The sequence below is a fragment of the Gymnoscopelus braueri genome, assembly GCF_963280865.1.
Source record: "Gymnoscopelus braueri genome assembly, chromosome: 10".
NCBI classification, from domain to species: Eukaryota; Metazoa; Chordata; class Actinopteri; order Myctophiformes; family Myctophidae; genus Gymnoscopelus; species Gymnoscopelus braueri.
Genome location: NC_137611.1, coordinates 35,530,953 through 35,546,207, shown reverse-complemented (window position 1 = coordinate 35,546,207; position 15,255 = coordinate 35,530,953). Strand labels below are relative to the sequence as shown.

The 15,255-nt window shown below is 42.0% G+C and overlaps 3 protein-coding genes across 3 annotated transcripts; all 3 read right to left on the bottom strand.

The window, feature by feature from the left end:
• Nucleotides 1-705: 705 nt before the first annotated feature.
• On the bottom strand, nucleotides 706-3,335 carry LOC308094067 (uncharacterized protein). The gene is made up of 2 exons (XM_080440517.1): nucleotides 3,237-3,335; nucleotides 706-2,707 (listed from the first exon to the last, which is right to left on the bottom strand). Exons 1-2 carry the CDS (start codon nucleotides 3,282-3,284, stop codon nucleotides 1,523-1,525), a joined length of 1,233 nt encoding a protein of 410 aa, XP_080296643.1. The 5' UTR covers nucleotides 3,285-3,335; the 3' UTR covers nucleotides 706-1,522.
• A 476-nt stretch (nucleotides 3,336-3,811) lies between these two features.
• LOC308093536 (uncharacterized protein) lies at nucleotides 3,812-10,398 on the bottom strand (the record flags this gene model as incomplete). Its single annotated transcript, XM_080439871.1, has 6 exons — nucleotides 3,812-5,813; nucleotides 6,343-6,444; nucleotides 6,586-7,191; nucleotides 7,728-7,955; nucleotides 8,493-8,639; nucleotides 10,024-10,398. The coding sequence occupies 6 exons, from the start codon at nucleotides 10,396-10,398 to the stop codon at nucleotides 4,629-4,631; spliced, it is 2,643 nt and encodes an 880-aa protein (XP_080295997.1). The 3' UTR covers nucleotides 3,812-4,628.
• Nucleotides 10,399-12,723: 2,325 nt separating this feature from the next.
• Nucleotides 12,724-13,488, bottom strand: LOC308093247 (phosphoglycerate mutase 1-like; the record flags this gene model as incomplete). The annotated part of the gene is made up of 1 exon (XM_080439518.1): nucleotides 12,724-13,488. The coding sequence occupies one exon, from the start codon at nucleotides 13,486-13,488 to the stop codon at nucleotides 12,724-12,726; it is 765 nt and encodes a 254-aa protein (XP_080295644.1).
• Nucleotides 13,489-15,255: the final 1,767 nt, after the last annotated feature.

Sequence of the window (15,255 nt, the reverse complement as noted above, 5' to 3'; positions counted from 1 at the left end):
GATTTTAGTTTAGCTATTCTTCTGCCCACACAATACATAGCTCATGTCGGCTCGGCTGTGTTCCGTGAGCAGCAATAACTTAGCAGAAATAAGACTTCCGGTGGACGATCTCTTCAGAATAAGAGTACCCTCTAGAGTAAACAGAAACCATTGACTGTACTAAAGCAGTGGTTCTCAAACTTTTTCATGTCAAGGACCCCCAAAATGATATGTATTTGGCCGCAGACCCCGGCTATTATATATATTTTTATATATATTTTTCAAAAATAGCAGATCTACAAGCTCATAGCGGCCACCAATAATAATGTATTGTGCATAATACAGCTTGTATATCTACTATTTTTGAATAGCCAAAGTATAAAAGGTCATAATTATTGTGACGCTATATTAACACATTTTGCTGGGTACCCCCTGGAACCCCCTCAAGTACCCCTGGGGGTCCCCGGACCCCACTTTGAGAACCAATGTACTAAAGTACAGCACCTGAGTAAATGTACTTAGTTACTTTACACCACTGCAACAATGTGGCTAGAATTGTTGCAGCAGTTAACAAGTCAAGTTTTTCTCTCAGCTACAGGCTAATACTAACTTGAGGAACGATTTTAGGAGAGGCAACAGTCTGACATGTATGATAACTGAGATTTTTATTTTATTATCTTGTCTTGTTCTTTGGCTTTGAAGAAAAGTAGATGCTACACAATAGATTCGAACACAGCCATGACGCCATGACTTCTACAACTTGACAAATTAAATGCATATCCATTTAACCTAAAATTATATATATAAAAAAAACGTATATGTACTTAGGAGGCTTCTCAAGAACTTGTCTTACTCCTTGTGCAAAGAGAAAAAGATGGGTCTTCCTCATCCTCCGCTCAGAAATGAACCCCCATAGATCCATACAGTTACTGGTATGTCTAATCCATGAAGCAGTCTCTGGCTCTCCCAGCACAAGACAGAGAAATGTGAATAGGCTTTGAATCAAAGATGTGATGGACTTTCAAACTGGCTATGCACATAAGCAAGTAGCATCCAGAGTTGAGTCCCTGGTCAAGAATCTAGAATTTGTGCGTATAAACACAAGCATTTATTTATGATCGCCACCAATTAAACATATATAATGAATTTATAACCTGAGCTATACGGAAACCAAATATAACAACAGAGGATACTGCAGCAACATTTTGACATAAGTCTTGTTTAATGAACGGTTTGATCCCATAATACACATATACTATATAACTGAATGTAGGGACACAGTTAAATGTATGAAACCTGGGCCTTTTGTGTTTTGTTTACCATAACAAAAATTAAGTCTCAAAGTAGATCTCACCGAACAGTCTAACTCATGATGTGACCCTTCTATTTTTGAATGACACTTTTTGTTCTACCAATCTCCTCTGCCAGGGTAGTACTTAAGTTTTACAGGAGTCAGACCAATGGATTGTTCTTTTGCACCTTATTTTGTCCTTAAAGGGTTGAGCCCCACACCTTTTCTTGGTTCTCCCCCGTTGGTTCAATATCAGTGACTGCTATGCTCTTCACCCCCAGAGTTCGTTGGTCTTCCTTTAGATCTCCAGGTGGTCTTTCTCATTTTCTTGCTTCCCCTCTTCTCCTCTGCTGAGTCAGAGGCTGAATCACTGTTGCCCTGGACTTCCTCATTCTCATCACCGTCACATAACCTTCTCTTCAACTGGCCATCTGAGGTGATCGCTGTACTACTCATTGGCCTTCCTTTACCTGTGAACGTATTGTTCGATTTCTTTGTAACCCCCTTCTCTTCCTCTGAGTTGCACAATGTGTCATTATTTCGCTCAGCCTCCTCCGCATCAAGACCGCTGTTCTCCATTTCATTCGTCTCATCTAATTCAGCCTCAGTCTGTTTCCTGTTTGTCTTCATCTGCACCGTTATCCCTGGGTCAGCGACTTGCATGTGGGATTTGAGGTGGCCCGATTGGCTGAATGAACGCTGGCACGCCTCACATACAAACTGTTTTTCTCCGGTCTGCACAACCACATGTCTCTCCAACACACCACTATAGGGAAACGCTGTGTTACATATGTGACAGATGAACAATGCAGCATCGTTCTCCATTTCATTTGTCTCATCTAGTTCAGCCTCAGACTCATTCCTTCTTGGCTTCTCCATCTGCACCTCCATCGCTGGGTCAGGGACTTGTCCATGATAACGTTGCATGTGACTCTTCAGGCTAACATTGTGCGTAAAGCTCTTATCACAGTTCAGACAGTGATAGGGTTTTTCTCCTGTGTGGATGCGCATGTGGGATTTCAGGCTAAAATTCCGATTAAAGCTCTTATTACAGTGCAGACACTGATAGGGTTTCTCTCCTGTGTGGATGCGCATGTGGGATTTCAGGCTAACATTCTGAGTGAAGCTCTTATCACAGTGCTGACACTGATAGGGTTTCTCTCCTGTGTGGATGCGCATGTGGCGCATGTGGCTGGTTGCCTGGCTGAATGAGCGCTGACACACCTCACATGTGAACGGCTTTGCTCCTGTGTGCACATACATATGTCTCCGCAGTGAACCTCTATATATAAACCTCATATTGCATAAGTGACAAACGAAATTGTTGGGACCTCTGTGACTCTGTATGTGTTCACGGCGCTCTCTGATGGTCATAAACACCTCGGGACAGTCAGGGCATTGATAGAGCTTCTCTGCAGGGGGATGGCACTGCTGTGTCTGTAAAAACAGAAGAGATTATCAGAATAATGTGTGCAGTAAGAATGCATCTCTCAACAATGCATCTTTTTTTTACATGTGTGCCAACATGCAAAAAGCTATAAATAAAAAGTTTGATTCCTGCATATTCGTGATACACTGGGGAAGGACATTCAGAGGCAACAGTTATGTGAAACATTCCCATTTAAATGAGTCAAACATAACTAAGAGTCTAAAAGCCCTGCTAGCTACACCCAAGAGTACCAAAGTGGTTTGAACCAACTGACAATGCCTTCCTGAGACCAGTACTTAATACATGGTTTTGGTTACGCAAGCCGTGTTGTGCCAGGGGTCGAACCCAGAACCAAAGACGAGTGCCCTACCGACTGAGCTACCCTGACACAATTCTTTTAGAAATAAAAGAGGAATGAATTCTAAAATGAAAGTCAATGACAGGCTTTTATAGAGTTCAGAATATTTTGGGGGATTTGTCTTCTTGCGATACTGATTAGGAAAACTTTTAAATATATATAATAAGGTTATAAGTTACCAGTTGATCAGTTTGACATTGCTTCTCTCCAGATTCAGAGTCTGTCATCTCAAGCTCAGAAATACCACTTTGACTGCTGCTGAAACTGGCATCACCCCCTGCCTGTACAACAGAGCATTGCAGCCATTAGACAAAAAAACACACACACATCTCGATCTATAGTCACACACACACACACTCTGTGCATAATACAGCTTGTATATCTACTATTTTTGAATAGCCAAAGTATAAAAGGTCATAATTATTGTGACGCTATATTAACACATTTTGCTGGGTACCCCCTGGAACCCCCTCAAGTACCCCTGGGGGTCCCCGGACCCCACTTTGAGAACCAATGTACTAAAGTACAGCACCTGAGTAAATGTACTTAGTTACTTTACACCACTGCAACAATGTGGCTAGAATTGTTGCAGCAGTTAACAAGTCAAGTTTTTCTCTCAGCTACAGGCTAATACTAACTTGAGGAACGATTTTAGGAGAGGCAACAGTCTGACATGTATGATAACTGAGATTTTTATTTTATTATCTTGTCTTGTTCTTTGGCTTTGAAGAAAAGTAGATGCTACACAATAGATTCGAACACAGCCATGACGCCATGACTTCTACAACTTGACAAATTAAATGCATATCCATTTAACCTAAAATTATATATATAAAAAAAACGTATATGTACTTAGGAGGCTTCTCAAGAACTTGTCTTACTCCTTGTGCAAAGAGAAAAAGATGGGTCTTCCTCATCCTCCGCTCAGAAATGAACCCCCATAGATCCATACAGTTACTGGTATGTCTAATCCATGAAGCAGTCTCTGGCTCTCCCAGCACAAGACAGAGAAATGTGAATAGGCTTTGAATCAAAGATGTGATGGACTTTCAAACTGGCTATGCACATAAGCAAGTAGCATCCAGAGTTGAGTCCCTGGTCAAGAATCTAGAATTTGTGCGTATAAACACAAGCATTTATTTATGATCGCCACCAATTAAACATATATAATGAATTTATAACCTGAGCTATACGGAAACCAAATATAACAACAGAGGATACTGCAGCAACATTTTGACATAAGTCTTGTTTAATGAACGGTTTGATCCCATAATACACATATACTATATAACTGAATGTAGGGACACAGTTAAATGTATGAAACCTGGGCCTTTTGTGTTTTGTTTACCATAACAAAAATTAAGTCTCAAAGTAGATCTCACCGAACAGTCTAACTCATGATGTGACCCTTCTATTTTTGAATGACACTTTTTGTTCTACCAATCTCCTCTGCCAGGGTAGTACTTAAGTTTTACAGGAGTCAGACCAATGGATTGTTCTTTTGCACCTTATTTTGTCCTTAAAGGGTTGAGCCCCACACCTTTTCTTGGTTCTCCCCCGTTGGTTCAATATCAGTGACTGCTATGCTCTTCACCCCCAGAGTTCGTTGGTCTTCCTTTAGATCTCCAGGTGGTCTTTCTCATTTTCTTGCTTCCCCTCTTCTCCTCTGCTGAGTCAGAGGCTGAATCACTGTTGCCCTGGACTTCCTCATTCTCATCACCGTCACATAACCTTCTCTTCAACTGGCCATCTGAGGTGATCGCTGTACTACTCATTGGCCTTCCTTTACCTGTGAACGTATTGTTCGATTTCTTTGTAACCCCCTTCTCTTCCTCTGAGTTGCACAATGTGTCATTATTTCGCTCAGCCTCCTCCGCATCAAGACCGCTGTTCTCCATTTCATTCGTCTCATCTAATTCAGCCTCAGTCTGTTTCCTGTTTGTCTTCATCTGCACCGTTATCCCTGGGTCAGCGACTTGCATGTGGGATTTGAGGTGGCCCGATTGGCTGAATGAACGCTGGCACGCCTCACATACAAACTGTTTTTCTCCGGTCTGCACAACCACATGTCTCTCCAACACACCACTATAGGGAAACGCTGTGTTACATATGTGACAGATGAACAATGCAGCATCGTTCTCCATTTCATTTGTCTCATCTAGTTCAGCCTCAGACTCATTCCTTCTTGGCTTCTCCATCTGCACCTCCATCGCTGGGTCAGGGACTTGTCCATGATAACGTTGCATGTGACTCTTCAGGCTAACATTGTGCGTAAAGCTCTTATCACAGTTCAGACAGTGATAGGGTTTTTCTCCTGTGTGGATGCGCATGTGGGATTTCAGGCTAAAATTCCGATTAAAGCTCTTATTACAGTGCAGACACTGATAGGGTTTCTCTCCTGTGTGGATGCGCATGTGGGATTTCAGGCTAACATTCTGAGTGAAGCTCTTATCACAGTGCTGACACTGATAGGGTTTCTCTCCTGTGTGGATGCGCATGTGGCGCATGTGGCTGGTTGCCTGGCTGAATGAGCGCTGACACACCTCACATGTGAACGGCTTTGCTCCTGTGTGCACATACATATGTCTCCGCAGTGAACCTCTATATATAAACCTCATATTGCATAAGTGACAAACGAAATTGTTGGGACCTCTGTGACTCTGTATGTGTTCACGGCGCTCTCTGATGGTCATAAACACCTCGGGACAGTCAGGGCATTGATAGAGCTTCTCTGCAGGGGGATGGCACTGCTGTGTCTGTAAAAACAGAAGAGATTATCAGAATAATGTGTGCAGTAAGAATGCATCTCTCAACAATGCATCTTTTTTTTACATGTGTGCCAACATGCAAAAAGCTATAAATAAAAAGTTTGATTCCTGCATATTCGTGATACACTGGGGAAGGACATTCAGAGGCAACAGTTATGTGAAACATTCCCATTTAAATGAGTCAAACATAACTAAGAGTCTAAAAGCCCTGCTAGCTACACCCAAGAGTACCAAAGTGGTTTGAACCAACTGACAATGCCTTCCTGAGACCAGTACTTAATACATGGTTTTGGTTACGCAAGCCGTGTTGTGCCAGGGGTCGAACCCAGAACCAAAGACGAGTGCCCTACCGACTGAGCTACCCTGACACAATTCTTTTAGAAATAAAAGAGGAATGAATTCTAAAATGAAAGTCAATGACAGGCTTTTATAGAGTTCAGAATATTTTGGGGGATTTGTCTTCTTGCGATACTGATTAGGAAAACTTTTAAATATATATAATAAGGTTATAAGTTACCAGTTGATCAGTTTGACATTGCTTCTCTCCAGATTCAGAGTCTGTCATCTCAAGCTCAGAAATACCACTTTGACTGCTGCTGAAACTGGCATCACCCCCTGCCTGTACAACAGAGCATTGCAGCCATTAGACAAAAAAACACACACACATCTCGATCTATAGTCACACACACACACACTCACACGCGTACGTGTATATATATTTTTTTTACCATTCAATTTTAACATGGCTTTGACTACAAACCTGCTGGCCAACCTCTACGTCCCATGCTTCCCCCATCTCCTTTAATTTAGACAATGACCGACGGATTGATGTGCAGATTCCAATCCTGGCAAGCTGCTGAATGCACTTTTTCTTTGCTCCTCCATGTCTCAATGCAAGTGTGTTGCGGTACATCGGGGCACTCATGGCAATTTCACGTGATCGTAAGAGTGTCGCACCAGCCATAGCCATTGTGTCGGCTTGTGTTTTCCATATGCGTTCCTGTCGCGCTGTGAGCCCCTGTGCCGTCTTGGATTGATCAAAGACTGCGCCAACGCATTCTAGGAACTTGAAAAATATGGGTGCGTTTGTCCTCCACTCAGCTATCACGTTGGCCCACTTGAAGTCTTTAAGAGCTTGTGGATTTGTCCGCCTTAAAACTGAGTTGAAATTTCGACTACATAGTGTCTTACATTCTTTCTCCAAAAGCTTGAGAACTTCATCCACCGTTACATCCAACAAGCCAGGAACCGCCATCACTGTCTTTGGGAGGAGTCGGGTTTTCCCTCTAATAAGACGTTCTCCAACCTTTTCCATTGGCCCACGTAAGATTCGGTATGAAGAGCTGTGCTCATAGACACTTGAGACCTGAGGACATATGAAACATTATTATTACTACTCTGCAACTACTGATTATTTTCATAGCGACTATTCTATAAATTACTTTCTTGATTAATCGAATAACAGAGAAGCACGTGTTTTTTAAATACCGTTTACATTTTGTATACCATTCAAGCCCTATTTTACACTTTGTGGCACAATGGTGTCCGAGCAAAAATACTAGTGAACATAGCATATCTACAAGCTCATGTCGTGACACATTGTGAGCTTGCACCCCTATTATTATTAATAATTAACCACATGAACCCTAGCATGTCATAGTAGGCAAACATTCTGCAAAAATAGCAGGTCTACAGTACAAGCTCACAACACCTAACAACAAGATGCAATGGGAACTTATAGATTAGCCATTTTCAGGGAAGAGCTGTAAAGGGGGGAAAAGGGGTATCAAGTATGTTTGACCCCAATCAATAATGTATATAGGATTTAACTAGTCAATACAAGTCTAATAATGCACATTGAATATTTCAGAACATATACATAGTATTTTAGAAAATAATTACCTTGATTAGCTTCCTTTGCGTTCTTGAACGGCTCAGCACAGGAGAAGACGTAGAGCTGGGTGACTGGGTCTCTGGCACCACAGCAGGTGTTGGGATGGTCTTGACAGTCTCTGGCACCACAGCAGGTGTTGGGATGTGTTGGACAGTCTCTAGCTTCACAGCGGGTGTTGGAATGTGTTGCGTGGATTGGCCAGGCTCATGGGGCTTCGACAGTCTTTGTACAGCAGACTAAGAAAGGGAAAGGATTATGTCAATGATCTTTTCATGAAGATGTGACGACTACAATTCTGCTCATTCTGAGAGTGAGAGTCAAGATGACGAACACCTGTTTGTTCACGAGACTAAGGATTAATGTGAGAAAGAAACCAAGAGATATGCACACCTCTCTAGCATCTCTCTCTGATATTTAAAAATTAAATATTTCGCCCATTTGCAGGGAAGTATGGCGGCCTGAAATAATTTGGTGCAATATGCTTGCAAGCATCACTTGCCTTACCTCATCTCGCACACACTGTGCCGTGCTATGCTCACTTGTGATCAGCGACATGCATAACTTTGTTAAACAGATAGGTGATAAATCACTACCATCTCACCTCTTATCAAAAGTATTATGTTGATATTGCCTATTATAAATAAATACAAGTTCAGTTATGGTGAATAATGCAAAAACAAGAGTGAGGAATTAAAACTGTGTGAGATCACATTAGGGGTAGGTATACTGTATACTGGAACATTATGAATGTCACATTATGAACACACACTAACCTTCACAGAGCTTAGAGAAAAGGCTATATTAGCTCCAGGCTTTTCATGTTTCTTGACTGCTGGCTTTGGCATCAATGGCAACACGGACCCTGTGATGAGTGAAATTGACTCTGGCATCACTGCAGATGAGGTGGTGCGTTTCATACTCTGAAAAGAACATGTCATTGGTTTTAACAATTCATCAGCATATGGCTAGTGAATATAGTTTATCCACTTAAGCCCTATGCTTGTCGTATGACATAACAAAATAACCGATGTGCGTCTTCCCTCTCTCAGATAGAGATAGCCAGTGCCATCTATTAGAGAGTTACGCCAACTCCGTTCACTTCTTCGGGCCAGGTCTTCTACATACACATACATTGGCGAATAGTGACAAATCCCTGAAGTCGACGGCTCCTTGTCACTATTTCCAGCTACATGAACCACGTGACCGACGCTGTTTCTGACCCCTCATTGGCGCAACTCTCTAATAGAAGGCTCTGGATAGCTCTCTCCCGCATTAGGGCACGTTATGAGTGTGGCTATTTATTGAAAAATAAACCTTTTTTATTTTATTTTATTTTAACAATAAATAAAAACAATTACAATTTGCCTAAAATATGGACACCAAGGTTAAAGTGGTTAACGGTGGTGTAAATCTTGCCGTTTGTGAGATTAGCCCTGGACAGACATACTATACTCACCGACCCATTTGTATATATTCTACCCTGGATTTGAACCTGGTTTCCTGCATAAGTGCTGCATTTTTTTTTACCATTGAGACATTTTTACCATTGAGCTAATAGAGCCTGCCTGCTTGCTCGGGGGATAAATTGAATCTTGACCATCACAATCAGGTTAAAATTTGTGTGAGATCCCATGTCTAGGTGTCTAGAGAGACATGACCATTGACACAATCTAAATGTCTCAATAGAAGAGCATCCTTGTATAATCGTACTATTTGTAAAGTATTCAATCAGACATTTTATTAATTGAAAAAAAAGTAACATAGGGCAGACAGAGGCTTTAATGAAAGCAATAAGTTAAAGTGATGATATCCATCTGCTTAACAGCCACTTAACCTGGCTTCTAACCCACACCCCAGAAGAATGGGGGTGCTTTTATTTTGAGTCTGCTAGCATACACACGATAAACAAAACTGCTATTTTCAAACATTTTGTAATTTAATTTGGGAACTTAGAAGTAAATCTTTTTTTTTACTTAAGTCAAAATATCTGAGTACTTCTTCCACCACTGGTTGTGGTAGATTTGCTAACCCAAATAAAAGACTAAAATATAAATAAATAAATAATAAATAAAAATGGCTACTTTGACTTATTAAGAAAAATATCGGAGTACTTCTTCCACCACTGGTTGTGGTAGATTTATTAGCCCAAATAAATTAGGAATGAAATATAAATAAATGTAAAAGATTTGCTACTTTTACTTATTAAGTAAAAAATCCGAGTATTTCTTCCACCACTGGTTGTGGTAGATGTATTAGCCTAAATAATAAAAAAAATATAAAAAAAATACAATAAATAGCACTTACCTCTTCCAACAGTCCCCATCCTTTAGTGTCGTGTGTTGTACTAGTAGCAGCAGCAGTAGCACACTGGCTGTGTCTCGCAGCAGTACTCGCGCTGTCAGAGTTCTCCTTTACAAACTTGGTGATCCTTTCTACCACTGCTTTACTGCGCTGGTAAGCATCCAGTTCCACTTTACAGGCTTTGCAGACTGACTGCAGCGCGTCCTCCTTGGACACGGCTCTGGCCGTTATGGCTTCCAGAGCCAGCGTGTAACTGGGCTTGAGTGTCTTACTGGATCCGAGCAATAAATCAAATAAGGCTATGCGATAGAAATTCTTTCCACACACCCTACAATCATCGATAAGTTTAATGGGCGTTAATGGGTCGGAGGCAGCCATGTTTGTTTGTGTCTGTTCTTCTCTCGGTGTTTCCGGAGGATGCAATAGAGAAGCGCACCAGTGTTGCCAGGTTGCATCCACAGGTCTGAAAACAAGCCCAAAAATAAGCCACATGAGAACTTTAAACCATCGGCTTGCTGTGGAAGCAAGCCTAAATAAGCAACTACACTTTAGAAACAAACCCAAAAAATTGCAACCCGCAACTACCAATATTTACAAGCAACTTTACAGAAAAAAGAAGCTCAAAGTTCTTATAATAAGCCGACATGGCAACGCTAGCACTTGGTCCCACCGCAAATCAGGTCGTTTCCGTTTGGGGGGCATAGAGTTATCGTCTTATTTTTAACTCTATGGTTATCGTAGACTAGAGTTTAAAATAAGAGAGAGTTATTCTTTATTAACAGTTCGCAAAAAAAAGTACAGAGGTACAGTTTTATACAAGGGCTGCTAAAAGGATAAACCCAAGAATACACTATGGCTTGTTTCCATTATTCACTTCATCTAGACAGAATATGCAAATACATCATATAAATGAGTAGTAAAAAAAAGAAAGAAATATGTACAGTATCGGGGGGTGGGGCATTTCTGGAGATAAGCTTTGACTTTTTATAGGGGCCAGTTGCGAATTGCAGCCACCTGTAAGCTGTAAGTGCTCTTTTAGAGCTGTTTTGAGGGAGAGTAAGGAAGGAGTCACATTTTTTTATGACTGGCATTCCACATTTTGGTGGCATAGTAGTAGAACGAATTTAACCCCTTGTTTGAGCCGAATCTGGGTTGAACGTGATTTGTGGAGCTCCCTCTGGTGTTGTGCTTGTGAACCAACGTCTTAAACGTTTTTGAAGTAGTTTGACAGGTACATGGGGGTCTTTGTGCTGTAGTGCAATGGTTCTCAACCTGTGGGTCCCCAAATGATTATTGGGGGGGGGGACCCAGGATGACAGTAAAGTGACTGTGACAGTAAAGCACTGCAGCTTAGGGTGCCTGCCTGGAACCTGGAGCGCCACGCAGATTTCTTGGGGTCTTTTTATGGCTTTATTTGGAGAGGGATAGGGAAAGTAGGTTGACAGGAAATGGGGAGAGAGATGGGGGAGGGGTGACACGCAGCAAAGGTCGTCGGGAATGGGAGTCGAATCCGTGACACGCTGTAAGGCTGGCATTGCAGCCTAGGGTGCCTGCCTGGACCCTGGACCGCCACGCTACGGCCCAGGCCCACACACTGGCATACCTGAAGAATATTAAAGTACTGGCCAGGGCTAGGATGTCTTCCATCTTAGCCCACATCCATTCCCCACTCAACTCAACAGTGTTCCCCACCCAGCAGTGTTAATTTTGTTGACTAAAATGTAATATCTAATTGTATGATACTATATTTAATAAATACACCTTGTTTTGCGGTTTTCAAATATTTCTTTTCACAGAATCAAACGTTTTATGGTGATGAATCACCAGGATCCTGGATGGCTTGATTCTAGGCTTAAAATAATTGATACAAATATTTTTGGAAATCTCTATGGGACAAATGTATGGGGTCTGGATTGATGGAACCAGAAAATGGCCCCCATTGCTATGCCCTATAGTTATCATAAAGTGCTTTCGTAAATTAATGCCCTACTTGATTACACTACAGCGTCACACAAAAGCATCTAAAGTAGCAGATCTGCAAGCTCGAAAAGCAGCACGAAGCGACGCGTTTTGAGATTGCAGATCTGCTGCTTTTGCTATTGTTGGATTTCCACCTGACAGAGACGATATGTCTGTCTCAGTAAGTGTTCATACAGGGGAACAATATTGAGGCAGAAAAAACATAACTGCTATTGCTCCCACTTGCTGGTCCCTAATTTGTACTTAACTTGGTTGTTAATTTGCTGCTTCAATATGTCATAAAGGTCAACCAATAAAATTCAACATGAGATATAACAATTTATTGATTCCGTGGGGGAATTTCAGCTGTCAAGGCAGTACTGCAGTTATGAAACTCAGGACTGATAGAGAAAAAGAGATACAGCTACAAAAGGAGAAAAATAATAGCAATACAAAAGTGTAAGCAGGTAGAACCCACAGGGAATAGGAATAAAGTACCAGAGAGAGAACCATGAGATTTAGATATACTACGTATCCTCACATGCATGTGTGAAAACCTGGTATAGACTAATCTGAGTTCCCAGAAGTTCTCACATACAAACGGGAGGAGCGAGAAACAGGTATAGCTACAAACATTCCACGGAAACACACAAACAGTTGGGGACAATAGGCAAACATTTAGCATGTTTTTAAGGTTTAATTCATAATGGAACAGTACATGTGATAGTGATCTGGCTGATGTGTCTATTTCTTGGCCTTCCCCTGGGCAGCCACAGCCGCCATAGCCTTCTTGACGGCCTCCTTATCGCCCAGGAATTGCAAGAGTCCCACAGGCTTCAGGTTCCTGTCCAGCTCATACAGGATGGGGATGCCTGTTGGCAGGTCTAGCTCCATGATGGCCTCCTCCGACATACCCTCAAGGTGCTTGATGATGCCACGGAGACTGTTGCCATGGGCAACGATCAGAACCCTCTTGCCATCTTTGATCTGAGGGACGATCTCCTCGTTCCAGAAAGGCAATGCCCGGGCGATGGTGTCCTTCAGACTCTCGCAGGTTGGAAGCTGGTCGTCTGTCAGGTCGCCATAGCGACGGTCCTTGCTTATGTTGTTATAGAAGTCATGCTCCTGATCCATGGATGGGGGTGGGACGTCGAAGGATCGCCTCCAGATCTTGACCTGGGCCTCTCCGTGCTTGGCTGCTGTCTCTGCCTTATTTAGCCCAGTCAAGCCACCGTAGTGGCGCTCGTTGAGGCGCCAGGTACGGTGGACAGGCAGCCACATCTGGTCAATGCCCTCCAGAACAAGCCACAGTGTCCGAATGGCCCGCTTGAGGACAGAAGTATAGCAGATGTCAAAATCATAGCCAGCGTCTTTCAAGGCCTGTCCTGCCCGCTTTGCCTCTTCCACCCCGGTTCCACTGAGGTCTGCATCGAACCATCCGCAAAAGCGGTTTTCCTGATTCCAGCAGCTCTCTCCATGGCGGATCAGAACAAGCGTGTATGCGGCCATACTCTGACCAATGCCCCCTGCTTCAGGGAATGTAAAGGTGACAGGCTCCTCACTCATAGACAAATAAAAACTGACAGGTTATTCTTCAAGTGTGGTAATTTCACCACACTTATATAGCCTACAGCTGCTGGCTACAGAGATGACTTGTCGTGACTTAATGATGACGTAGGCACTCATGTCTCACCTCTAACTGTCATTTATTAGTGCTTCCTGTACCCATTATCAGATTAGAGCTTGAAGCCAGTCTAACATCAATCACCTATGACGTCATATGTGTGTGTGTGTGTGTGTGTGTGTGTGTGTGTGTGTGTGTGTGTGTGTGTGTGTGTGTGTGTGTGTGTGTGTGTGTGTGTGTGTGTGTGTGTGTGCGTGCGTGCGTGCGTGCGTGTGCGTGCGTGCGTGCGTGCGTGTGTATGGATATGGGTGTGGGTAGACAGATGGCACTTTTTTTTAAATCAATAAGTAGCCTACATAAATACATTCAAATAATTCCTTCATTCATGAATGAATTACAAGAGTCTGCAGTGAAAAACGTAATATTGAATACAAGGTGGATATCCAGCCATTGTAAGGCATGTGTAGCCATGTGGTCTGTCTGATGGTGCGCCTATGATTGTTATTCACCACTCAAGAACAGATTCTGCTCTGCGTTAAAAAACAGCAGAGGGCGCTGTTTTTCATTTTTATTTGGCGATGGGTTCCCAGATTGCCCATGGTGTAAAAATGTCCCGACACTACCACAGTGTGGTGATGCATGATATTGCACAATTACTGTTTGATTGAATGGACTGCAAAACAATACTAACTGTTGATCATTTTGCCTATTAAAACATTAATTCCGTATGTGGTTCACATCGGCAACAGAGCGTCTTTATATATGAATTAATATAATATAGTCAGTAATCATATCATTACATTTCATATCATATTATGTCATATCATATCATTATATATTTAAAACAGTCTGAGATTTAAAAGTATCCCTTATGCAACCCCGCCCAGTTTGCCCAAGTCAAACGTCTCACCAATCGTCATCTGCCTGATGATGACAACTTCCTGTCATTCGACCAATCGGGTGTTCCAACTGCAGATAAAAAGCCAAAGAAGTAAATAGCAATCACTCAGGTGTTTTCAATCTGAACATCAGTTTGTTAGTCTTGTTTTGCAGTGTTTTTAGGGCAGCATTATCCTTTGGCAGAAATGGAGGCAAATATTGTTGGCCAGACTGTGCAGATCAGCAGGAGCAATGGTGAGTCTGTGACATTAATGTAGTTATATAGAGGTTGTATTTGTTTGCTCTATATTCCTGAGCTGGTCTGTCCAGCTCTTCAATAAACAGACAATATAGCTAATGAATGTTTGTGTAATTATGGGAAGGCTTGATTAAAGTTCTCTTTTTTTTTTTAAGGATAAAAAAAATGTAGTAAATTCTCTTCAACTATTCAGCCAAATATTTGAGCTAATTTTCTGCCTACACATACGTCATGTCCTAGTACTGTATGAGCGAAGTGGGGAAGGGAAGGTGATTGCTTTGGGTCAAACAAAGGTGATTATTGGTCAAAAACACGGATGTGTGTCTCAAAGACTGCCCTTCCCCATTCCCATGTATGTCTCACACCTGAAGCTGATTATCTCATCAACAATTATACAGTTCAATCCTATGTACATGCAAACCACTGCCCCTATCCAAAATACACTTCATCTCAACCAGTAGGCTATTTCTGAGTTTACATCATACATATAAATACCAATTGCATAATTCAGACA

Bases quoted from the DNA above. Each gene is read 5' to 3' on its own strand.
- LOC308094067 (XM_080440517.1), bottom strand. From the start codon at position 3,284: ATGACAGACTCTGAATCTGGAGAGAAGCAATGTCAAACTGATCAACTG. The intron at 2,708-3,236 runs GTAACTTATAAC...CTGTTTTTACAG, and splicing joins AATGTCAAACTGATCAACTG to ACACAGCAGTGCCATCCCCC.